Genomic DNA, 25,536 nt, shown 5'->3' with positions numbered 1-25,536 from the left:
TGCCTATACAATGGCAAGTCCATTTACAGCCCTACCAAGGCAAGAGCAGCAGTCAGCCCAGCACTGGGAGTGTAACTGCTCTGAAAGCAGGGAGATCAGCAATTGCCCTCACTGAGGTATGGTTAAAGTTGTACTAGGAACTAGGAAAAAGGACATGGGAAAAATGGGAGGAGGAGGTTTAAACCCCCTCCCCCATCTTTCCTTATCTAGATCATCCACCCTATCCTTAGCAGGGAAAAAAAAAAAAAAAAAAAAAGCACAGAAATGATAGGTACCAGATGCCGAAACCCTTGGCTCTGCAGTGCTGCCTCTGGTGATGTGCAGGGACCACATAGCACATCCATAAATTACCGCGTACCTGGCAGCCAGCCAGAGGCTGGAGCACTCCACTTTTAATGATGTATTTTATTTCCAATGATGCAGATCATTTCCAAATGAGGGTTTTTTTTTTCCCTCCCTTCCCTGCCTTCAACCAAACGGCAGCAGGTCCTCCTGGAAGGAACATAGTTGGATTGCAGTGCGTGTGTGTAAAATAAACACCTGGAGGAAGGGTTACTGCGATACCAGCAGTACTGCACTTCTTAAGCACTTCCAACACTTTTTTCATTTTCTGCAGCCAAAGTAAAGCACTCCTTTTGCTGGAAAGAAGCTTTGTAAATGAGAAATTCTGGTGGGAGCAAAATTTTAGGCTCAGGGACAGAAAAACTGTATGAGAGGTGGGTGGAGGGGTTGCCTGACGATGCAGTTTTATCTCCTGGGCTACGTAATATCTCATGGTCCAGAGTTATAATGGAGCATGCCAACCTTCACGGGGGGTGGGGGTGGTGGGCAGGGGGGAGGAGGGGAGAAGAAAAAAGACCTTTCTAGCCCTGGGATTTGCAAATAAAATCTGCTGAATACAGACTTTCACATACTAAGTTCTACTAGTAGAAGGCAAAAATCCCAGTATAATTCAAAACTATTGCTGTGGCAATCCCGTAACTCCGTTAATTTGGTCTTTGGCTTGACTGGGTGCATTTTGGTAGATGCTTGGGATTGGGAATACTTGAAGTGAGAGCTTGCTCTTACAGTGCAGTCTGCTCCATTTGATCATTTGTAGAGAAAACATCGCTGTGAAGTGCTGTGTCTGCAAAGCTGAAGCCCTGCTTCAGTGCAATGACAAGCTGCAGCCTTTACCAACATCTCTTGGCTTCCCTCTTTAATTTGAAACTTTAAAACAACTGGGGGTTTACAAGAAAATCTTTGGCCCCTTCAAAAAACACTGTTCAAGCAGTTTCAGCCTGCTCGCAATGAGTTTATTGCATGGATTTGATTGCACAGTTGGACTTTAAGGGTTCCAGGTTTTTCCCCACCAGGAGAAAACAACGTGTTTTAGTATGTAATTGACTGAGTTTTCATTCAGCAAATATTATTGTGGCTCTTCTACTGGTTGATTAATTTGCTAGGAGAGACTCTCAGCTTCTAAAAAAAACCCCAAACCACTTCAAGGATTTCTTCTTAAGCACTCAATTGTCTCAGCTGGAACAAACTCCTTATAGTTAAACTCTTTAGCAGCAATGGAAATATCATGGAGAAGAAAAATCCTCAATTAACATTGCGGATATTTTCTCTGAAGAGTAAGCAGTTTGTTCTGCAAATGGATGATCTTCTCCGGCTCCTGCATGGTCCCTGTGCTATCTGCTGCCTGTGTCATAAACATCACCCTCCCAAAGATGGGACTTCAGACCAAAATATGTAGGACCTGGAGCTGATATCAGTCGTATTTAAATCAGAGTAGCTGAGATGCATGACTGCAGCCTTTCCAGTGCACCTTTTGGGTCATACCAGAAGGATCTCTCATCCAAGCTGGTCTGAATTGGAGGTTCAGGTTTTGTCTTACTCAACTTTTTTCTAGGAGCTCTTTTTACAAGACTTACCTAAAGGCCCGTCTGTGCAGAGCATCCTACAAACGCTTTACATTTTAGTCTAAGTATTTTCCAAGAGCTGAGACATTAATTTGTCATAGCTGGGAGATTTACCCAGGCCAACTTGTTTCTAAACTTATCTGCACAGGCAAATGCCCTCTCTAACAACTCAGAAATTGCCCAGGCAAATCAGGCAGGGACATTCTGCACCCAACACACCAAAAAGCTTGTCCTTACTTTCAGAAAGTGATTAAGATTTGGTAAGACTTTCTCCTGTTACTTAAGTCTGAAATGCTTTGGGAGGACACAGGCATTGCTGCTCAGCTTCCCTGTGCCCTCCTGGAGCAGCTCGTTGCAGATCAGAAGGCACTTACTTGTTACAAAGCTCCATCTCCGTTATGACAATCTCTTGGACGTGCCAGAAGACGTCAGCTTTTGCAGATGACTTCTTCCCATCTTTTGGGCAGTGACCGACGCAGATGGCTGCGATAGCACCAACGTTCTTTGAAGAAAACTGAAATGTGTCTGTTGTTCCCCTAGAGGAAACGGAGCAGCTTCAGTTAGTATCTTTATGGCTGGCAGTGACTTGTCTCTTATGGACGTTAAGTAATTTGCACACAGCTATGGAAGATAGAAGATAAGCCTTCATTTAAAGTCATTTGATTTGACCTACAATCATTCAACACAAAGTATAATTTCCATATTTAAATGTAGTATTTTCTCTGATTTGGGGCAACACTTTAAATTGTTGCCACTAGGACTTTCCAGGATAGACTTGAGCTGTTCCACACACAAAATCAATTTGCCTCATTATAGATAAAGCTAAAGAATGACTAATTCCCCCTCTGGCACTTATTCATTCATTCTTGACAGATACTGTATCTGTTACACATCTACCCACCACAGCTGTTTTGAATTTGCTAGTTCAGCCACCCTTCCTGAAGCTCATCTTGAAAAAAAATTGTAAAGAAACAATAGGTCTCTGTCAAACCCTTAGCTGGCTCCCTGTCACGTGTCCTGTGTATCTGTTATCTCTTCCAACTGATCCTTATTCCCATCTGCCTACAAGGATGAACTGTGACTAGTGCTTTGGACAGTAGTGTCTTTAACTCCACTAGGAGCTTAAGGTCATGAGGAAGCTCCTCCCGATCTCCCATGTTCCACGTGAAACCTCAGCCATTCAGACCAGAGTCCACAGCTGTAATTTCACCTTTCTTTACAGAGCTGCAAGAAAAACCTTTCCTCCCTGCAGAACAACAGAACACCAGCAGTGTCTGTGGCTTTGAAAAGGTTCCTGTCTCCTAAGGGCGTGCTGTGTCCCTAAACAAAGCAAAAAACCTGTCCCACATGGGAGAAGGAACCTGCCCCACATTACATAGATGTGCCTCCAGCTTGTCTGTGCACGAGGCTGATCGTCGGCTTTCCTCACGCGACAGTGATCTTTCAGCCTCAGCGCCGCCCCCCCCCCCCCCCCCCCCCCCCCGATTCATCTGGAAAGTCAGATCTGAGCAGCTCCGACAACATTTAGCCTCCAACTATTTTTACATTCTCTCTGATTCCCGCTGCCAGTGAGATGCTGTAAAGGGAACTAAAACCACCTCCAGCTTCCTTCTGCTCCTCCTAGCTCAAAAATACACAGCCTCCCCGGAGGCTTGCCAGAAGCTCATTTGTATGTATTAAGACAAAAGGACACAGACACGGACGGACACACACACACATATTATCTACATTTCCTTTCACCAAATGCCTTTTCCCCATAATTTCTGAACCTGCTCTGTGTCTGCCCATCAGCACCTAATTTTGCATCTTCGTTTGACCCCAAATGGGAAACCATCAGGCTTTTTGGAAGAGGGATGAGAAACAGCCCAGCGCAAACACAGCTCTGTAAACCACCCTGGAGAAGAGGTGGAAGACACGCAGGTGGTGGGGAGCTCCTCTGGCCCTCCAGCCTGTCCCACTACCTTTCAAATCTCCTTTTCTTGGTGGAGTTTTCCATCAGGAATTCTTTTGAGCGGCCCATCTTTCCTTCTAAGATGATCCAGATGTTTTCTTTCGTTTCTGCATCCTCTCTGTCGCTTGTTACGGTGACAATCTCATAGGCTTTAAAGCATGATTAACACACACGTTAAACAGAAAAGGAAGAGCAGATGGCCAGAAAGATCTCTTCATTTGGCTGTCACTTTGCTTGAAAACTCTCTTCCTAGTATTTATTACAGCACACAAGAAAGCATTTGCAAAATTAGGATGGATCTGTATTGAAATTTGTGGGACTTTTGACTTCTACGTAATTTGGATGTCATGCATGGGTAGAGTACACAAAAAATATGAGTACTGCTCAATCAGCTACCAAGAGTAGATGGAGCTGCTCTTGATCAAGCTGTGCCCAGCTCCCTGCTGTGCTAAGCACTCCCTTTTTAACACAGCCCAAATCCTATAGATTTTGTGCCACCGTTCCTAACAGGGACAGTGAGGGTATCCACGCACCCAAGAGGATGTCCTCAGGTGCTGTGGTGGCGTGCGAGTACCCAAAATGGCAACAAGAAGGCTGATTTTTTGCAAGGGGCAGAGTGAAATCACACTGCAGTGATGGATTATTGACTCTCCTGCAAAAGAGCACTGCGGTGCAGGAGTTCTTGAGATGCGCTTTGCATATCATCAGTGTGGTTAAATAACTCTTGCTCACTCACCACGTTAGACACTAGTGTAATTACCTTGGACGCAGTGGAATTACCCAGAGCAGACCCAGGGCTATGGGGTGTTAAGCTCAGCTGTCACATTCATCTGGGATACTTGAGCTAGTCGCCCAGAACATGTTAAGGAGGAAGCTGGAGCAATGTTACTTACAAAGCTTTAAGGATTGAACTTATTTTCCACCTCAATAACTCAAGACCATTATTTCTAATGGGCCCGTAACCATGTGTCCTTATGGCTTACTGCTGGATTGAACTGCTGCAGATGAGCCCTTCTTAGGTTTCAACCCAGAATGGGACCTTTTTCTTCCTCATAAATCCTGATTTGTTTCTTTCTTATCACAACACTGTGCTTTTGAACTAAAGAGTACCTTAAATCATAAAACCCTTGCAGCCTGCAAATACAAATGCCTATTGCATGGGAACCCTTAGTGGGGCAGCTTGCAGGAGATGTGGTCCTCTGAGGTCCCTCAGCAAATGCCACAAGTAACTCTAAGTAAATCCAAACTTACTGGTCCGTTCCTTCAGTTCCAGGATGTCATTATTGGCGCAAGCCAGTTCCCTTATGAGCTGCCCATCATCTTCATCTTTAGCCAGCCAGCGATCACACTGGAAGCGAAATGTCTTGTCCATGGCGGAGTCCGTCACATCGATGTATTCCAAGTGCCAGCCCGGTGCAATTCCTAGTAAAACAACAAAATAAAAAAGATTTGGGTATTTTCACACAGCTTGGGTAAGGAGGTGAGATACCTCAGATTGGTAGCACCCAGATTGAAATTATTGCTAGAAATTATTGGTATTTGCTTCAGATAACGTCACCAGTGAACATGATGTTCTGATACCAAAAGCAATGTTGACTTGCTCAAGACCATGATCTGATCCCCCTTCTAGAGTCAGGCCGTGCTTTATGGAATCGCTGGCGTCTGATCAGATAGAAGGGTGTTGGAGCATGGTCCTGGAGAAGCTAGATTTCAGGCTTTCTGGGCAAGGCACCATTGCTTGTCCTTGCCCAGCACTTCGCACAAGATGGGGCTTCAGCATACAAGTAACAGCAGCAGTGAGCAGGGACGGCCAGGTGTCCCCTGCCGACATACCACGCAGGAACCGTCCCAGGAAGAAGCACTGCTGTGGCCTGGGGACAACAAAACCTTACAAAGCCCCAGGGAAATCAGGGCCCTGCAGAACAGTTTACCAGAGCCAGAAGCATGAAATCTCCTGGAAATCAGAGGGTTTGGGGGCAAGACTTAAGGGAGCAGCTGATTCCTCCTTCCGTTTTAAGGGAAACATGAAAACTTAAAGCCAAAAGAAAGATAAGAGTTCATGTTCCACCTAACCTGCACCCCACCACCACATGTGTCTGTAGCTATTAAAAAACACATAGCAGTGTATACATGGTTTGTGGTGATTGCTTCACGTTTTGGGGCAGCTAGCTGGCCACGAGCTGTAGGGTTTCACATCTTTCTCTATTGCCTGTATTACCCCCAGACCCTTCACATTCAGATTTGAAAGTCAGAAAGTACATTACAGCTTGCTCCTTTGACCCTGCCAGGTAGCACATGCAAGGGAATTATCCATGCTGTCCTGACTTTGCCAAGCAACCAGGGCGAATTCACTAGTGCTGTGACTGGACATGAACACAGGACAGACTAAAGTGACGGATGCTCCAGCTGGGACCACCGAATCACCTAAGTTTTGCCTTGGGGCCTTCTGAGGAGTCATAGCTCCCTTTTATTTTTCTACTTCCTTTTTTTTTTTAATGGAAACCAACTTGAAAATGAAGAAAAGGGCATTTGGGAACATTTTCCTGATTTTTTTTTTTTTTGAAATAGAAAAAGGCCTTGTTGAGCTCGGGGGCTACAGGAGATTCTGACAGTTCTACTTACAAGGCCTGTTATTAGTCAGACAAAGCAAGGTTATGTTCATGACAAGAGATCTCTGCTGACTTATTAGTTACATCCCAGAGACATTAAACAGCTCTTGCTCTTCCAAGAACTCACTGCAATGTGCCTATGTCCTTAGTCTGCAAATATTAATCTTCTTTAGCCCTGAAAAGAAAATTGTGGCACCATTTTGAGTTATGTCAGCAAGCCACCCTGCTCCTGTGGACTGCGATCCCTCCGCACCATGTGTTGTCAGTTCTCTACCAGCCTCACAGCCATTCTTGTCTTGTACTTTGGCTTCCTGAACCTTCATCAAGCTAGGGAAACATCCCCCACAAAGCACAGACCTCAACCAAAGACACCACTTGCCCCTTGTATTTCGGGGGCACAGAACTGCAAAATCATTGTGGCTGGAAGGGACCTCTGGAGAACATTTAGTCCAACTCCCTGCTTAGAGCAAGCTCACCTAGAGCAGGTTGCTCAGGGCTCTGTCCAGTCACAGTTTGAGTATCTCCAAGGATGAAGATTCCACAGCCTCTCTGGGCAACCTGTGCCAGAGTTTGATTACCCAAGCAGAGAAAAAAGCTTTTTTTCTTACGTTTAAATGGAGTTTCCTGTATTTCAGTTTGTGCCCATTGCCTCTTGTCCTGTCACTGGGCACTGGTAAGGACAGTCTGGCTCCATCTTCTTTACTTTCTCCCATCAGCTACTTGTACACATTGTGGGGCAACCCCAAGTACAAATACAGCTGGGCAGAGAATGGATTGAGAGCGGCCCTGAGGAGAAGGACTTGGGGGTATTGGTGGACGAGAAGCTCAACATGACCCAGCAGTGTGCGCTCACAGCCCACAAAGCCAGCTGGGTGTCCTGGGCTGCATCACCAACACCGTGGCCAGTAGGGCAAGGGAGGTGGTTCTCGCCCTCTGCTCTGCTCTAGTGAGACCCCCCCTGCCGTGCTGCTTCCAGCTCTGGGGCCCCAACAGAAGAAGGTCATGGACCTCTTGCAGTGGGTCCAGAGGAGGCCACAAATATAATGAGAGGCTGGAGCACCTCTGCTGGGAGAGGCTGAGAGAGCTGGGGTGGCTCAGCCTGGAGAAGAGGAGGCTCCGGGGAGACCTTATGGTGTCCTTCCAGCACTTAGAGGGGGCTTAGGAGAAAGATGGGAACAGAGTTTTTAGCAGGGCCTGTCGCGACAGGACAAGGGGGATGGTTTTAAACTCAAAGAGGGGAGATTCAGACTAGATAGAAGAAAGAAATGTTTTATGATGAGGGTGGTGAGACACTGGCACAGGCGGCCCAGAGAGGTGCCCGATGGCCCATCCCTGGGAACATCCAAGGCCAGGCTGGACGGGCTCTGAGCAACCTGATCCAGCTGAAGGTGTCCCTGCCCATGGCAGGGGGCTGGACTAGATGATCTTTGAAGGTCCCTTAAAACCCAAAATGTTCTGTGATTCTATGACAAAACCCCCTGAGCCTTGTCTTCTTCAAGCTGAACAGTCCCAGCTGTCTCAGCTTCTCATATGACAGATGCTCCAATTCCTTAATCATCTTTGTAGCCCTTCACTGGGCTCTCCCCAGTACATCCTTGTCTCTCTTGAACTGGGAGGACAGTACCATGTGCCAATGACAGGACCTGTGCAAATACTTCAGGTGCAGCACCCAGGCAGGGGAGTTGGACGCACTACCCAAACATGCAAGACCTCCTCCAAGCTCCAGCATCAGGACAAAGGTACTAAGCAGGGGTTTGGGGGTTGATGGCATGCGGTACCCTCAAAGATCCTCACCAGTTTACTGCCTCCTGGGCAGATCTTCTCAAGTTCCCCAGGGTTTCCACTGTGCTCTAACTGGAGCAACTTGCTCTTGGGGCTCTTTGGAAATTTATTCTAAATATGTTGGCAGTGTCAGCTGTTAATCTTTTTGGCAGGCTTATTTCCATTGAAGTTCAATGAACATCACTGCAGGATATTCAGGAGGATGCTCCGGTTCCATCAAAACTTTAGTTAAAACAGTACAGGATGAAAGCAAGCAAACATCCCATCTTGCTCCAGCAAGAGAGATCAATGACTGCAGGCTGTGCTAGAATAAATCGGTGATCTGAGTCCCGTTGCCAGCAGCGAACAGCATGACTGGGACAGGATCAGTGCTAAGCAGCAGTATCAGAGAAGAGACTGAACGAGATGCACATACCCTCCTCCCTCTTCCCCAGCCTGGTCCCAGCAGCTACTCAGTGGGAGAGCTGCAACAAAAACCTGCTCTTTCATCACAGGGAGAGATGGGCCAGAGCTGCCTTTCCAGCACATGTTGGAGTTGAGGGCAAAGCAAGCACAAAGTGCAGCTTTTCCTGGCATTCCCTACAAAAAAAACAAACAAAAAAACCCCACCTCCCCCCACACACACATTTATCACCTCTGGACTGTTTAAAAAGCAAGCCCTGGGCTCTCTCAAGTGAATGACACTGAAAACCAAATGCCAACAGGGTGTCCCTTGCAGCACAAGGGTACCTCAAATCAAGGAGCTGCCTGGTGACTTTTAGAAAAACGGTGTTACTGGCCCAAAGCATCCTCCTGCCTGCTTTAAAGAAAAAAAAAAAATTCTCTTCAAACCTATTAGAATTCATCTTTCTTTTTTCCTGTTTTCCTTCCTGATGGTTAGCAACATAGATTAGGAGACCTGGAAGCTGTAGAAGTATCCTATGTTACTTTTCATTTCTCAAGAGAAATTATTCACCCCAGGTGAATGCTGTGCGGGCTACATCGTCCTACATTGCCGATGTCCCCTGGTGCTAGAAGTGGTGTCACATCAAGAGTTTCACCACCCCAGCATTAAACCCCATTTAAATGAAAATGGAAACATTGGTTCAGGGTTGACTAAATTATTCTGCTTTACCAGACAAGGTATTGTTTTTCTCTTGTTTCAGGCTGGGAAAAGATACACTTAATTTCTTTTTGCATTGATCTGGGAAAAAAAAAAAAAAAGAAATCTAGTAATGGATGAAGTCTAAACATGAGATTTCCCCTCACTGAGCTCTGTGTGTTGGGGAACACATCAGTGGAAGGAGAAGAAACCACATTTGGAGAACTACTTTTCAGGTCAGGAAATTCTGGTTTCAGGATATTGCTCTGCTTACACCTTCCGTTCCTGTGTGGCTTTTGCAGAACAATGGGCTCAGAGGCATGACAGCACCTAAGGAGGAAAAGGAAAAGAAAATACATCCTATATGGATGTAACCTGAGAGGCATTAAACCCTCAGCACAAGCTGGTTTATGGAGTGGGCATCGGTGAAGGAGTGAGGAAGAAGAGCCAGAAAGGTGGTGTGGATGTATCAGTGCAGAAGGACTTTCCTAGGTCCTGTCCACTGTTCTCACAGCCTGGGCATGCAGGAGAAATGGAAGGATCTCTGCAGCAATCATCAGCCTTTTCCCTGGATACTGTCAGGTGGTGGATCCTGATCCACTGTGAAATCCACAGCTGCTCCATCGCTCAACTTTTGGTGCTTGCAGAAAAGCCAGAGAAGATCTGGTTTTATCCCACTGACACCCTGACCAACAGTACCAGGACAGCAAGGGCTCATGAACAAATCAACTACATGAATGCCCTGGAGAGCATCGTGGGCTTTGCTGCAGTGACCCCAGTACAAACCAGGACCGCTACATTTGTCTCCATTACTGCTTTGGGCCAGAAGGGAAGAAAAAACACGGCTGAGCAGTTCCTGCTTCATTATGCAGGTTTCAGTCTTTAAAATAGCCTGGCCACCACTGTGCCTTTGTGAAGATCCCCTATCACCATAACAAGTGTTCAATGTTTGTAACAAGAGGTACCTCACTCCAGGCCTGTTTTGCTGCCATTGAAACCCCCAGCAGCCAACTTGCCCTAATAAAACCCGTGGCTATGCCACGTAGGCTCCTTAATGGTCCGCAGCTGGAAGCGGCATTTTCAATAGCATGCAAAACATCTCAAATGTAATTAGAGGAGGAGAAGAGCTTTGGGGAAAACAGAATCACTTTGCTTGCTTGACTCTGCATAATACGGTGTCATGTAGGGAAATGTATTCTTTTCCCCAAGTACCCTTAGCCAAAAGAGCAGTTATTTATTCCATTTATCCTCCTTTCCAAAAGGGCCCAAGCTGACAACTGGGTGATGCTGGGCCAGGACCCTCTGTATTTGATATATATGAAAGCCTTCACAGGACCATCCTGTCTTTTTCCCAGGCGATGCTCACAGTCTGTGCTTGCCTGATGTTGGACAGGTTGGATGGTAAGCTCTTTGTCATCCACATCTGCAGTGATTAGTGCAATCGAGTCTGACTTTAGAAGCAGTAGATGTAACATGAATAATGACGTTACTGCTTCATTTAACCAAAATCCCAACTTGCAGCACCAGAATTTTCCTTTGCCCCTCTTGGGAAAACTCACCGCTTGCCCCAGCGTGAAGATTCAACCCTTAAATTTTAAGCTATTCGGACACATGCAGAAACATGGGAGAAAAAGAATGAGGATGAACTGGGTCTGGTGGGTTCACCACTCACCAGGCACCTGTCTCCTGACCTTGCTTTAGTGAGTATTAACCATTCCTCGCAAAGCGAGAGCTGGTGGGATTAAATTCTTGCTGACAGAACTACATCCAGCCCTGGATACACACATGTCCATGGAAGTTAAACTGCCTCCACAATTTGTACCCATATCTAGCACTGTTCCTCTCTATTTCTTGCCTTTCTGTAGCAAATATGCTTTGGCTCATGTTTTTTGCAAGCAGTTGATGCCCAATCAAGGATAATAGTTGTCATTACTGGTGCTTATGTTCCCACAGGAGTAAAAGAAAAATCCTGCTTGGGACATTGACTGCTCAGGGGCCAGTGAAGAATTGCTGCTGTCCAGCCATTCACAACAATCAAACAGCACTGCTCACCCCCTAATCACTTTTTTTTTTTTTAATTGTCACATTTTCTGAAACGTAGAGCAATGACCATTGCAAAGGCAGTTCACCAGCCTTGTGTCCTCTGACATTATTTATCCCCTGCCTGGTTAGATGACCACTCATCCCTAAACCCCACCACACGAGACAGAAAGGGGTGGGAGTTTTGATAGCAGCATCAGATCGCTAGAAAGGGAGCATTAATTGTGAGGTGTTAAAATTGTAGCACATATCTTGGCATCAGTACATTGCAAAACACTTTAAGAAGGTGAATAATTTTTATCCCTAATTTACATAATTGAAAATGAAGTACAGGGATGTGATTTACACAAGGTCATTCAGCAAGCCAGCGGTAGATTAAAAATAGATACATTTTGTATAACTTTCCTTTAGGATCATGTTAGTTCACACCACAACATTTCTCATCAGAACAGACAGGCAATGCAAAACCTCTCACAACCTTTGACAAAGCAAAAGCTTAACACTTGGGAGAGTTTTAGAAAATAGGTCCCCTGCCCCTCACACACTGTTGTCCATGCAACTTGTTCAGTCCAAGATTTGACTCAGGTCAAACCCACCCATAAATGACTCTCAGACAAAAAAGCACCCCACATATTGCATAGAAACTACTACACTTAACAGCTCAGAGAGAAGATTTAGCAGTTTCTCAGCTGATATTCTTGCAATTGAAGTGTGTTTTGTGTTTTATTGAGGCATACTTGATGCAAAAGAATTTAACAAGGATGCAGGATAATTTGTTCCCAAGAGGAGCAAAGAAACCTTGTAGAAAATAAGCTTTTGCAGAATTGCTAATTCTACAGCTATATCTGGCCTTTTGGGCTCTTTCCACTCTGTGGTGAAGGGTTCTGCAGTTACAGATTGGGAAGATATACATGACTGTGCAAGGTCAACGCTGAAGTCTTCTGCTTCTCTCCAAGCTTGCTGTTTTATTTGCTCACTTCATTTTTGGTTGTTTTTTTTTTTTTTTTCTCCTACTTTATGTCATTTCTGGGCTGTGAGATCTTTGCAGTGCCGTCTGCTTGTGCCGTGATGCCTGTAGCACATCTTTGTGATAGGACTGTTGAGCATAAGGAAAACACCCACCGTAGAAGAGAGAGGAAGGCGCATGGCATGTGAGGAGGGCCCTGGGGGTCAGTACTGGGGTCTCTCGAGGGGCTGAAGCCAGATTTGGGCAATCTGAAGGACTAAGCAGCCATAGTATGGTTGCTGGTGTGCTACACCGGTCTGCAGCGTGCATGCCCATTTCTGCCTTGTCTAAGGTGTTGACTCCAATCCATCCAGAAAGAATCAGGAGTTGACATTGTCTTCTTCTGTACAGAGCCATCAACAGAACAGGGGGAGATGATGGACTCTCCTCTCCTTGGGCAGTTCTGCACACTCATTTCTCTTCCTCTCACTTTTTATTTAAAGCAGAAACTATTCAACAAATCCACCATGTGTATTGACAGAGTTTATGAGGCAGCAGTCAAGCGCTGAGAAGAGGGTTTAAAAACACCCTTCTCAAGTCTGAGAGCTGAGCATATCCTTACAAAGGGCTAAAAAGGCAGATCTTTAGGTTTGTTCTAATAATTTATGGCCTACAGGTGCCCAAAAGCTTTGGAATCATGTCCATGAGTTGCAGAAACATCTCTCTGGAAAAGCCTTGTGCTGTGGGCTTAAGGTCTGGGCAATTCAAGATAAGATCCAAGATACTGCTCCTTAAAAAGGTAGTTCCTCCAGAAGAAGAAAAAGAAAAACAAGGGTATGCTGATGTTTTTGACTTGGGTCTAGATCAAGAAAGGGGGATAAGATACTTTCTCCATTGGAAGAGCCAGCCAAAAGGAGTCACTGGGGCAGTTAGCCTGCTTAAAACTCAATTAGACAACGTCGTAGCAGTTGGTGTAATTGAGAAGAGGGCCCTGTTGAGGCAAAGAAGAAGTTGGGCTGCGTAACCTTGTTATTTACCTCAGTCTTTGCTCCTGTAATAACACAGAAAAGTCTGTTTTATCCATAATTAGACTCTTCCTGGCTCCCCTTGGCTGATGGCAACCGAGATAAGAAGCTGAGATTAATGACTTCAGAAAGACTGCTTATCATCGGGGTTCAAATCTGCTTGGGCAGATGAAGCAGCTAAATCCAGATTCCACATATCTCCTTGTTGCAAGGAGAAAAAGGCAACAAAAAAAGAAGGGGTGGGGGGTGGGTGGGGAGGGGAAATAAGCTTTTTCTGGGTAAATAATTCCATTGCTGAAGATACTGAGAAACTTTAAGCCATTCTTCCAGAATGGTGATTTAGCCCTTAAACGGGAGAAAAAAAAAATTAGGCCTATATTTAGAAAGCCAGCATTTCTCCAGCCCTACAGATACTGATCTTGCATAAATGTAGAAGAAATGAACTGAGATATGAGGAAATACATTGTGCCTATCTGAGATCAGGAGATGGGGAGTCTGGAAACGATTAAATTTGCTCAGAGAGTCTAAATATATTGGGTCGAACATCAGTATCTCAAACTAAATAGGGGAAAGATAAAAAGGCATGGAGCAAAACTTAAAACTAAATTCATTCACAGCAATTAATTGTTACCAGATTCTCGCTGGTGAGCTCTAAACACCTAAAAAACTGAGGAATAAGTTCCTTGACATGGTATTGTGAAGTATGAGCACCATCTTCTTCCCTAATCAATTTTACTGAAGTCAGAGGAATTAGATGGGGGCTTCATTCCTCCTTTATATTTCCTACAGAGGTGTTACTCAGCAGTTTTTGTGGGGAAAATGTCATTCAAAGTGGGACCATAAAACTGACATGCTTTTCCAGAGAAGGCAAGGACAGTGTCTGTGATTTGAAGATGAGCAACGGGGTAGACCAGTGTGAGACTGAGTCTTCCATAGACCATTGGCAGGGAACCGTTTAGTCCAAAAAAGAAAAAAAAAAAAAAAAAGGAAAGAACGATGAACATCTGATGCCTGAATGGTAAATACAAGCACATTTTTCCTCAGTACCCGAAGTTCCCCAAGCATCTGACAAAAACCATACACGACCCTTGATCCCTGACCCCACTATTCTTTTCCAAAAAAAATGGAGCCAGGAATTTCTAACCAGTGGCACAGCCAATTTATATAAATTATATAGAAAGCAAGTATATATGCAAAGGAGAGCTACAGCTTGGGATCCCAGCAGTAATAAATACTCTACCCACCCAACAAACTGTCATGCTGCGTTGTGTGAAGTTTTAGATAGGATATGCCTTTCACATGACTAATGCAGGAACAATGAAGGCAGCATATGTTCTGATTTAAACTACAGTTGTCCTTCTTTCTGGGAGGAAAAACAAGTACATTTTTGCTGAACAAAACCTGAATGTGTTGTTTGTCCAAGGCTTAACCCTGCAGCCAGTGAGGTCTCATAAAGCCTTATTAACTCTTACTTATAAACGCAAACCAGTGTACGAGGGAAATAAGGAATGAGAATATAAGGTTGCTATGTGTATTAATATTTCAGGTTCTGGACACATGGTTTACTATTTTAGCTGACCTATGGTGTCTATCTGGGTACATACTTTTAGCCCACAGCAAATTTAAACTAATTGAGCCTATTTACTGCTTAGCCTAAGGCTAAACTCTGTCACTTTGTCACTAACGAAGAGCATGTAGATAGCCATTACCATAACTCAGCTGCAAGGTGGTAACTCCCCAGTCTGTATCAGCATCATCAGTGGCATGGGGAAGGTGAACCATGATTACTTGTGCAAGAAGGAAAAGGCAGCAAACCTGCCTGGATTAATGGGGATTTGCTTGTCCTGTCATGCAGCACAGAGCGGACCCATGGGATGCTGTGGGTGCTAAATGCCTCCTGTAGAGTCTGGACCAGCACTTAAATGAGAAATTTCACTTATGGACAAGAATAGTACTCACGTCAGGAGATGCCCTGAGCTACATATAGTAAGATGCAGAGGACTGGGGGAAGATTACACACGCTCACTCAGTTCCTCCTCTTCCTCAGGCATCCAATGCTGCTGCTGTTGGAAACGGCTGCCAGGCTTGACTGACCCCGATCCAGTTCTCATTTTCCTACACTCCAGCCTGTTCGCGTGGCTGCGCCCTAAGGATCAGCTCTCATCTGGTGGGTGTATTTCATTCTGTTTGCATGACCGATCACTGGGAAGCCACAATGCTTGAGGAAAATGTTCTTCTTGTAGACATCTTAGATGGTAATATATCTGAAAATGAATCTGCAAGTCCATGTTGATTCCTTGCTGCTCTCAAAAGAACATCTGAACCACCCTTGCCAACAGCAGATCAACTCTATTATCAGATCAACTATTAACTATTTTATTTTACATATTACTATGTAATATATTATGGTTTATATGTTATATTATATATTATATACTGTATATACTAGATGTAATATAATATATAGTGTATACAATACAATAATATTATATGTATTAACTATCTATTATCTATTAATTAACAGATAATCTATTATCAGATTAACTACAACTCTACTGGGTATTCTGATAGCCCTTTCCATCTCTGCATCCGAACTGTAGATTCAAAAAATAAGTTTTTTTGGCAACTAATACCAGCTAAAAGCATCTCCCTTACTGTGCTCAGCACCATCTATATAATATGATACTTACAGAGGTTAATCAACTAAATTGTCCTGTGTTTTGGGAGTGATAAATACAAACCCAAAGCTCTCAGTGGCTGGGAATAAATGACTGTACTAGGTGAATGGTTGTATTTCCCATATTTCACAACAGGCAAGGGCTACAGTAAGATTTTTCCTTTTTTCTTTTTTTTTTTTTTTTTAATAAAAATAAGTAGGCAAACTTCCAATGGGAGACTCTGACCCAGAGGTAACGTCTTTTATTAATATTGCATGAGATGCAGCCTTCCCCATCTGCCACAACTTGGAGAAGTCAAGGAGACAATGGCCAGCATGTGTCCGTGCTGACATATAACCCCAGCCAAGCCATAAACCATCAGTCCCAGTAAAACCATGTAAAGGCTGGGTCGTGCTGCTGCCAATCCTCCCAGGACTTTGACAAACACTACTGTCCAAACTGCCTTGTTAATACTGATGCGGGTGGGTCTATCTAACTAGTGCCATCAAGCATCACCCTTGGGCTGCAGCGATGGCCAGCCAGTAGCCATCAAGTCATTGTCAGCGCAAGATCATCTCTTTTAGATGGAGATGGGATAAGATGTCATCACAGCAGGGGGAGTGACGCATTTATTACAAGATGCTGCTTGGTGCCTGGATAACAACACAAATGACTGTGACAGTGGTACTGAGTGCTGCTCTGCTGTTTGTGAAACCACTTAGGGTGTCCGGCAGCAGGGAAATGTCAGAATCTCTCTTTGCAGGGCACCGCACACTCACTGGCTGAGGTAGTGATTTTAATAAAGACAGACACAGATCTTTATTCCTGTCTTCTACAGCTCACTATGTTATGCCAGCCTGCATTACCCCATGTGTCAGTGTCAGGGGGATAGCATTAAATTGCTAGGAAAGTGCCATACTGGCCTGTGAAAAAGTTATTGCATTAATGGAGCTGGAGTGTTGGGATAACCGGCTGGGTGGCTGTGCTTTGGAGGAGCTATCATCCTGCATGCAGCCACATGCAGCGGTGGCTATAAGCTCAGGCTGAAGCTGGGGCCACACTGGAGCTGATGCTACACCAGCTTGCAGGGAAAACACGGTGTCCTGCGTGAAGGGGGTATGTCTAGACAGGTGAGCTGGGACACCAGATCCACGTAAAACCCTTGAGATGATGCAGCCTGTGGCAGAGCTGCCAACAGTGCCCTCAGCCTGCCCTGTGTCCATGGATCAGGATGCCTTTCCTCGAGTGAAAATGTTGGCCTGACCTCTTCCACCCGCCCACCCCCAGTCACTGCCCTGACCTTTGTTGTCGTGCCAGATCCGCACTTTGCAGAGATCTCCCAGGCTCAGCATGTCCGAGAAGCTGAATTCATCCATCTGGTTCCTCTCAAACTTGTTAGACTTGTTGGACTCCTTCAGAGCCAGGGTCCCGCTGTCCCCATTCTCCCCAAACAGGATCAAGGATACGTTGGCATCGGTGCCTGCTCCTGGAAGGAAAGAGCACAGCACATCATCAGAAGCTAGCCTGATATACAGGGGTGACCCCCAGCCTCCAGTGGCATGGAAATGGAGGCAGCAAAGGCAGGCTGGGAGAGGCTGCAGTGATGCTCAGGTTTCTCTGGGCACAGGCCATGAATTTCAGCGCAGAATTCTGCAGGGAGAACACCCCATGGTAGCTAGCACACCAGCCCTTCCAGCCTGTCCCCAAAATACAGCTGCGTTTCGCCCTTGCATTCAAGGTACGGTGACTGTGAGGCCAGCAGTACTAGTGGGAAGCAGGAATATCTGCTCCTAACGGAGCACTGTGCACAGCAGCGCTTTGCGGAGGCTGCCAGTGTCGTGACTCCCATTTTTCCAAGGTAGCTTAGGAAAAGACTTACCCAGCAATCTGTGCAAGAGCATTAAAAGAACATATTTTAACTTTTCTAGCTACAAAGTATTAGTGCACATTGGCCTGGGCTTCCCACTGGGCCACAGTCCCTTTTCCACACTGTGGTCTTCTGCAGTCCCACAACCTCCTCCAAGCTGTCCTGTGGCACCCAGGATGTGTCCCTGGGCTCTGTCTCATGCTGCTTTCCCTGTGTTGTACGGCACAGGGATCTGAAAGCAAAGTGGAGATTGTCAACCAAACCACTATGGCATCTTGTGACCCCCTTTCCCTCCCAAAGGTCTTTCTTCGATATTCATATTTCTCAAAATACTTTCCATGCTGCATTTAAAGGAAAAAGTCCCATTTTCTCATGCAACAGTTTGCCCCACCAGCTCCCACCTTATGTACACATTATGAAAAAATTAATTTGTAAGTTGATCTTTGTTACTTGATATTGTATTCCATATGCCCACTACTGTCCATACTTTGCTGCAGAAAATAGCCATGCTGTCAATTTTCCTGACTTTTGGAGAGTTCAAGACCAAACCATCACCCACAGTGTCCTTATGAACATTTTAGCTGAAAGTGTTACAACACTTTTACCTGGCACTACTTATAATTTGACCAAAATTATTGCTTTTTATTTTTGATGCCATAATAAAAAAGCAGATTCATAGAAAGATTTGATTTGATTCCATGCGGGCAGATATTCATTGCTGTGTCAGAACCAAAGCCCTTACATTTTGGAAAATGAAAATGAGATCATCATACCCAAATCTGTCTTACAAAGACACTCAGCATCTGCTGCCCTCAGTTAGATAGCCCTACTTTGAAATCTTTAACCACCTGCCAAGCCTTTTCTTACACAAGGGTGTCGTAAATTCACTTTAGGCCACATGAACGGTATTTCCCACAGCTCCATTCACAACACAATGGAGAAACAAATTGAGGGGTGGGGGGTGGGCTAAAAACTTTTTGAGAAAGCTACCACTGCTTTAGGATAATTATTTGAATACAGAAATCAGGAAGAAATCACAATTCTTCTTATAGAAGGACTGAAACACCCACCCACCCCTCCACACCCCCCCCAAAAAAAAATATGGAGAAAGAGTCATATATAGAAAAGGCAAAGGAACATGTCGTGTTTATGTGAAAAATTGCCTGTGTTAAACCAAGGCTGATTTTCAGCAGTTCCCTAGGAAGGGCTTAAGGAAGAGAAAGCATCAGGGATTCAGGCAGTTCATCTGGCCGTACCTTTTATGACCCTAAAGCTTGCTGAGGTGAGGAACAAAGCAAACTGAAGCCCATTTCCTTACAAGGAGCAGGCTCCCAATTAATGCAAGGTCTCAAAAAGCACAGAACCATCTGTTTCTTAGCAAAACCTTCCCCGCAGGAAGAAGCTGATGAAGGCCTCATGCCGTGACGTTTCCCTCAGAAGCAATTAGCAGGAGATGGGAAAGAAAAGAACAGAAATTGCTGAATCAATGTACGTTTCACCTGTTTGGGTCCCTGATTTTTGTTGCTGTTATTGTTGGTTTTAATTCCAGGAAACTGTCAGGTACATTTAGGAACTGTAACCGATTTGACCGATGAAGAGGTGAAGGTGCTGTGGTTGCAGAAGCCTCAACTGGCAATGAGTGCAAATATGGGTCAATGCTGGGGTCTGCAGCCCTGAACTTCATCATCAACAGCCTAAGCAATGACAGAGCACATCCTCAACAGATTTCCAGCTAACGTTAAATTTGGGGGAGTGGCTGACATGCTGAACAGCAGAATTCCAAACCAGATGGACCTTGTGAAACTTGAAGACCAGGCAAGCAGAAATCCCATGAAGTTCAGGAAGGAGAAATGCAAAATTCAGCATCTGAGGTGGAATAAACCCTGCATGTGTTCATGCTGGGGAGTTGAAGAAGACCCAAAGATTACAACAGTAACATTCATATTCAGGTTGAATCTGAGCTAACAGCAACATCTTCGTGTTCAATGCAGATGGTATATTGGGCTACGTCAGGAGGAGCAGGGCCAGAAGCTGAAGGGAAGGTCTTATCTCCTTTGCTCAACACTGAGAAGCCCATACTTGGACAATGCTGCCAGTTTGAATTCTTGGGTCATGTTGAGACACCGAGGAGGGCTCAGAAGATGGTTGCCAAGATGGACAGGAGCTGGGCACACAACGTTGAGAAGCCAAGGGATATGAGCTGGGGCAGGTGAACAAGGACCCCTTGATGGGGGGGGACAGTGATAACGACAGGGTCATGTACTGTGGAGATATCAGACCGTACCCCAAGAAGCCACAATCACAAGTTGCTAAGGAGGTTCAGTCTGGGCATCAGGAAAAAAAACTGTTTCTTATGATAACAGAACAGGTCTGGATCAGTTGCCTGGGGAGGTGGTGGCATCACTATCCCTGGAGGTCTTCAAGACTCGGCTGGGCAGTGTCTTAGCTGATGGCTGACGTGACCTAGTGCTGGCAATAGTCTTTTGAGCAGGAAGATGGATGAAATAACCCCCAGAGGCCCCTTCCAACAAAAGTGTCTATGATTTTATGATTTTTGTTGAACAACTGCATAATTTTTAAACAAACTGTGGGCTTGAGTCACAGCCTTCCAAGGCCAAAGAATGACCTTGTTTTGACTTAACAGGGTCTTGGATAAGGCACTAGGAACTGACACCAACTGTCCTAAATTATGTAATTTGTAGGCTGTAGCTGAAATGACAACATACTAATTAATCTTGTAACAGTGGAGATAAAAACCTTCTGCTTCATTAATGCTTGAAAAACAAGAAAGCAGTATTTATTCTTTCTCCATCTTTATTGCATTACCATGTATCTGACGCCTGCATACAGAATACAGAAAGTCTGCATAAATATAGATGAACCAATGAGGACATTTTTGAGCCACAGAAAGAACCATCAGGTTGCCTGGTTCTGTTGCAGCTGTGTCTGTGATCAAACCTTGAAGAAAATGAGATCGTGCTTTACTTCTTTTATAAGATCAAAAGTAGATCAAGGTTTTGGTTTTAACCAAAGGTTACCCGTCGGACTTGGCATGTGCCTGCCGTAACAAGCTCTTCTCCCCTTTTCTATATGCACTCTGAGAGCTGCCATCGGAGGTACTTCTGGTGGCCTCTGGATTTGACATTTGAAAGAGAGGAGATTTGACCTTTGCAGGAGAGGAGTCTTTCCCTGATGCAACCTCTGTATGTTACATGAGCATCCAAGTGGAATGACTTCTGGAAGGCCAAACTGTGGCTCAAAGGTTTCTTTGAGGAAAAACTAGGATGAGAGTGTTGTTAAATCTGTGTGTATGGTGAGGAGGCAATGGCTGATGCTTTCCAGTTGGCTACAGGACAATTTTTGTGGGATTCATTTTCCCTAACTTTAACCATCTAGCCTAACTTAATTGTGCTGGCTCTGTCTGAATCTGATGAAGAGGAACTGGGAGAGATCCTCCAGAGGATGATCCAGACCACTGACTAAGATTCCTCTCCTGGATTAATTGACCAGAGGCAGTCTAGACTAGAAGGAACTAAGACCAGAAGTATAATTTTTTGAAGAGTGACAAATAGCTGGGATGAATTTTTTTTTTTTTTTTTTTTTTTTTTTCCCCTCAATACCTCTGATGCACTGGAAAATTGAAAGCTATTGCAAAGAAAAACTTTATACCTAGAAATAAAAACATTGGACAATGTCACTGTGGCAGAAGATGATACAGTGTGTTCAAACTAACAGTCAAGGATAAAAAGTCTTCCTTCCTGAATTGGTCCAGCCAGGAGAAATTGTGGAATACATAATGATCAAAGAGGGGAGATGGTTCATGACTTGTACCCTCTTCAGATGAGCTGGATAAAGTTTAGCATTATGTCAGTGCGCTGTGTGATCTAATCATAAACAGACTCTCTGAAACCTCTCTGTAATCCTCTCTTTCCTACTGGTTGTCACTGTTCATAATGAAATAAAAAGTTTCATCATTAATACCCGTCAGTCTTCATTTGATGGGAAGGGCAGATCTGTCTGCTGTTGCTGTCATCTTCTGTTCTCTTCTCAGTTCTATTTCCATCGACTTTCCAAGTTAGGGCTGGATTTCACATAAAGGTCACCAAAAGATCTACCATTATACCAGATGGATGCCAGATACATAAACAAATCTTCCTCTCCTTCTTTTGTTTTTTGTATTTCACAACGTGTTTTTCAGACAAGCAGCAGGCAGAGCAGATAGATAAAAAATGGTGAGGTGGCACGAAGACACTCTGCCAGGGGAATTTTGATATTCTCAGATCAAACCTCACAAGCTGCATAAATTACCACTGGTAAATCGGGATGGGGGGAGGGGAAGAAAAAAAAAAAAGAAAGACAGGTAGAGATCAGAAGGTGATTATGTGTACTGGTGTGGCAGAATTCCCTCTGAGGGTCAACCTTTCGTACAAGGTGTCTGCAAGCTAATGTCTAGCTCGCCCCATTTTGGCACCAGGCAGCTTCTACGTGGCTGCAGCTTTCATTCAGCAGCTTGACAGAAGTTCTCATGGAAAGAGGCAGTGATCCCAGGAAATGACATAAAATCCCATTTCTTGGCTCTTGAAGCACTGCAGCTTTCTTTATACTCTGTTCCACCTCTTTTATCTGGTGTGCATTTAGGGATGGTTTTTCACAGCCTGAGATAAATGGTCTCAAAACACCTTGAAGAGTGAATTATTGCTGTCTTCTTTGGGCAAAGCAGATAGCGCTGAGCCCACCAGCTTGGACCATAACCTTTTTATCCATCCTAAGTGGATGGGTCTGACCTGACCAAAAAGAGAAACGGAGCTCTTGACCATTGCAACACGGTCTGGCAATAGCTTCTGTTAAGGTGTCTTCAGAGAAAGCAGGGAGCAGTCATATCTAGGCCTTGTGTCTAAATATTTCATGCCCAGAGTTCAGACGAGGATGAATCCCACCTGTCATGATGAACAGCCAGCCAAAATGGCAGTGTTCCAGCTTGGTAGGGCTAAATTATGCTTTTTTTTTAACAGAATTTCAAATTAAAAGGGAGATTTTTCCATTGCTAAAAATCTAACTCCATAATAGAAAAGTAATAAAATATCCACCATGGACGAACCTCCAACATCACTGGTTTTAACCTGAAGAGTGTACGTCGTGTCCTCCATCATCTGCTCGTCATCTATGATAGCTGGCATCTCACACTCAAGACTGCCCTTGGCATTTTTCACCTTCGACAGCCATTCACCGTAGGTAAACATGGCCACTTCTTGATTAGTCAGGTTCCTCAGGATGATCTGTGAAGAGCCAAAGGGAAAAAAACTTCAGCTAAGTTTCAGCTGCTGTTTGAATGAGGGCAAAGATTAAACTTAGAAAGTGCAGAGTTGCAGGACATCTGTGGAACTTTGTCATGGCTCATGAGGCCAAAGCACTGAGCTTTTCTGGGATAAAGAGCTCTCTCCTAGGGGCGATATTTGCTGTGGTGACTTGTTCTGAGAAGTAGTGTTCATAATACTGGACTTTTTCACACGAGAGGTAAAGCATGGGAAGAAATTTGCTCCTCTGATATAAGTTATGGACAAAGCTTATCTTTAAGAGAGCCAGACCTTTCCAGTATGGAATTCATTCCAAAGGAGAAGTAGCAGAGAGTTATCAAAAACCTCCCTACCTCTCCTTGAAGTTCACAGTATCTTTCCTCCACCTGCCTCCTTTGTGCAAACACTCAGCAATGGTTGTAGAGATAATGTAAACCCAGCACAAACAAGTTACACCAATGCAGAAGATAAAATTAGGCCAGCAAAACTTAATGTTTCACGCACTTCTCCCTCTGGGAAAAGGTGACAGAACAAACAGTATGCAACAGATATTAGTCACACTGTCTAATGTGTCACGGGAAGGAGCTCAGATGCTGCGGTGATAAGAGCAGAATAGGAACCTATTTAGAACAAGACATGAGATACTCTAACAAAAGCCTAATAAAATGCCCATCTTTATGGGTCCTGTTCAACGTGGGCTCAGTGGACCATAGGTCCACTGGGAGAAAGGTGTTATACTGGCCTACAGTAAAAACTTCGCAGTAAATTCTCGCTAAATTGGTGGAGCTGAAGGGAAGGGAGGAGGCAGGGCTGCAAATTTCCGTTTGTGTTATAATCTAACCAAAACAGAGACCACACCCCAGTGTAGCAGTGCATCAGCAAGCAATGTCTTGCAAGGCATATCTCTGCAAAGGCCATGGAAACATGAGCCCAGACGTCTGAGAAGTGTGACATGGTATTAGGAAGAAATGAATCATGGATTCATGGAAAATGAGAAGTTAAAAGGGACACCTGGAGGTGTCTAATCCCACCTCCTCCTCCAAGCATGGCTAACTGCAAGGCCATATCCAATTGTGGTTTGAAAATCTTGAAGGGTGGAGATTCCCCCAGAACTCTGGGTCCCCGTCCCAGGGTTGCATCACTCTCATTGGAGAAGTTGTTGTCCTTATATCCGATCAGGATTTGCCTTGTGGCCAACTCGTGTCCATTGCCTCATGCCTTTTCAGTGTTCACCTCTGAGAAGAGACCGGATCGATGGTCTCTGTAAGCTTCCTTTAAGCAGCAGAAGACTGTGATTAGGTTCCCCCTGAACCTTTTCTTCTCAAGGCTTAAAAACTCTGTTTACCTCAGCCTTCCCTAGCGTGCCATATGCTTCAGCCCCTTGACTATCTTAGTGACCTTCTGCTGCACTCATATATCAGCCTAAGAAACTTATAAAACTTATCTTGAGATAAAACCTACTCAAATTCTGTCCTCAAACTGCATGTGTCCCAGTCCATGGCCTCCTGCTGACCCCAACCAAGCTTTGCCAGAGCCTTTAGCAGTTCAAAAGAAGAACATTGCTTCAGATTCTAAAAAATTATTTTAAAGAGGGCAGTAGCTACACCAAAGCTGAAGCAGCAGTCGTGCTATTTGTACACTTTGTACAGTTCTATGGGTAGGACACTCGTCTGGGGTTTTCTCACTGCCTGATGCTAAACAGGGATATGTAACACAGCACCTTCATCACAGAGGTAGAGGACATTTTGGGTTGTTCAAGCTGTCCCACTTTTCTAAAAAGCTGCGTATTCACAGCTGGTGACACTATTTGTAGTCAAAAAACTGTTTTATGAGTCAAGAGATCTTGAATTGAATCCTTGCTTTGAACCAAGCAGGAGTCAGTCCCCACCACCCCAGGTGGTGCCCGCTCTGCTGGGACACAGACCAGAAGGAATTCTCCTGTCTCAAGGACGTGTGAATGATGTCTATATCCTCTTAGGAGTTCAAACGAGAAACCTGTCTTTGGCTAAAATTTGCAAATTTGAATCATGATTAATGTCAGGTTGCCTGAAATGCCTTTTTTCCCCCTTGGTGCATAACTCTATGCAGGAAAAGGTTCAGCCACCTCTACCTCTGCCCTGCTCAGGAATGACAGTGACACTGTTAGTAGCAAAATGTCCTGAGCAAGCTTGCAGGGAAATGTCAGGAAAGCAGCGGAGGGTAGAGGCAGATTAGAGTTGCCAGCTGGAGTGCACTCACAGACAGAGAGATGAGACCTCTCACAAATAGCCAGCCCACGCCCAACGCTCCAGATGCTGTCTAGGAAAAACTGTCTGGCCACTAAAACAGCTGGAGCAAAATGCTTTCTCTTTCCATCCCCAGCCCCTCACCCAGGATGAGT

The 25,536-nt window shown here is 44.7% G+C and overlaps 1 protein-coding gene across 1 annotated transcript in view; it reads right to left on the bottom strand.

Annotated features, from left to right (window-relative positions):
• The window catches only part of LOXHD1 (lipoxygenase homology PLAT domains 1), a 160,378-nt gene that overhangs the window by 5,211 nt on the left and 129,631 nt on the right, over positions 1 to 25,536 (bottom strand). The window contains exons 36-40 of the mRNA XM_080371525.1: positions 22,961 to 23,138; positions 17,296 to 17,481; positions 5,107 to 5,277; positions 3,866 to 4,004; positions 2,279 to 2,440 (exon numbers count right to left, since the gene is read on the bottom strand). Coding sequence (XP_080227651.1) covers positions 2,279 to 2,440; positions 3,866 to 4,004; positions 5,107 to 5,277; positions 17,296 to 17,481; positions 22,961 to 23,138 — 836 coding nt within the window. The remainder of the gene's footprint in view (positions 1 to 2,278; positions 2,441 to 3,865; positions 4,005 to 5,106; positions 5,278 to 17,295; positions 17,482 to 22,960; positions 23,139 to 25,536) is intronic.

The sequence above is a fragment of the Falco punctatus genome, assembly GCF_963210335.1.
Source record: "Falco punctatus genome assembly, chromosome: Z".
Taxonomy (NCBI): domain Eukaryota; kingdom Metazoa; phylum Chordata; class Aves; order Falconiformes; family Falconidae; genus Falco; species Falco punctatus.
The sequence above is the reverse complement of the archived record's forward strand: the minus strand, read 5'-3'. Positions and strand labels throughout refer to the sequence as shown.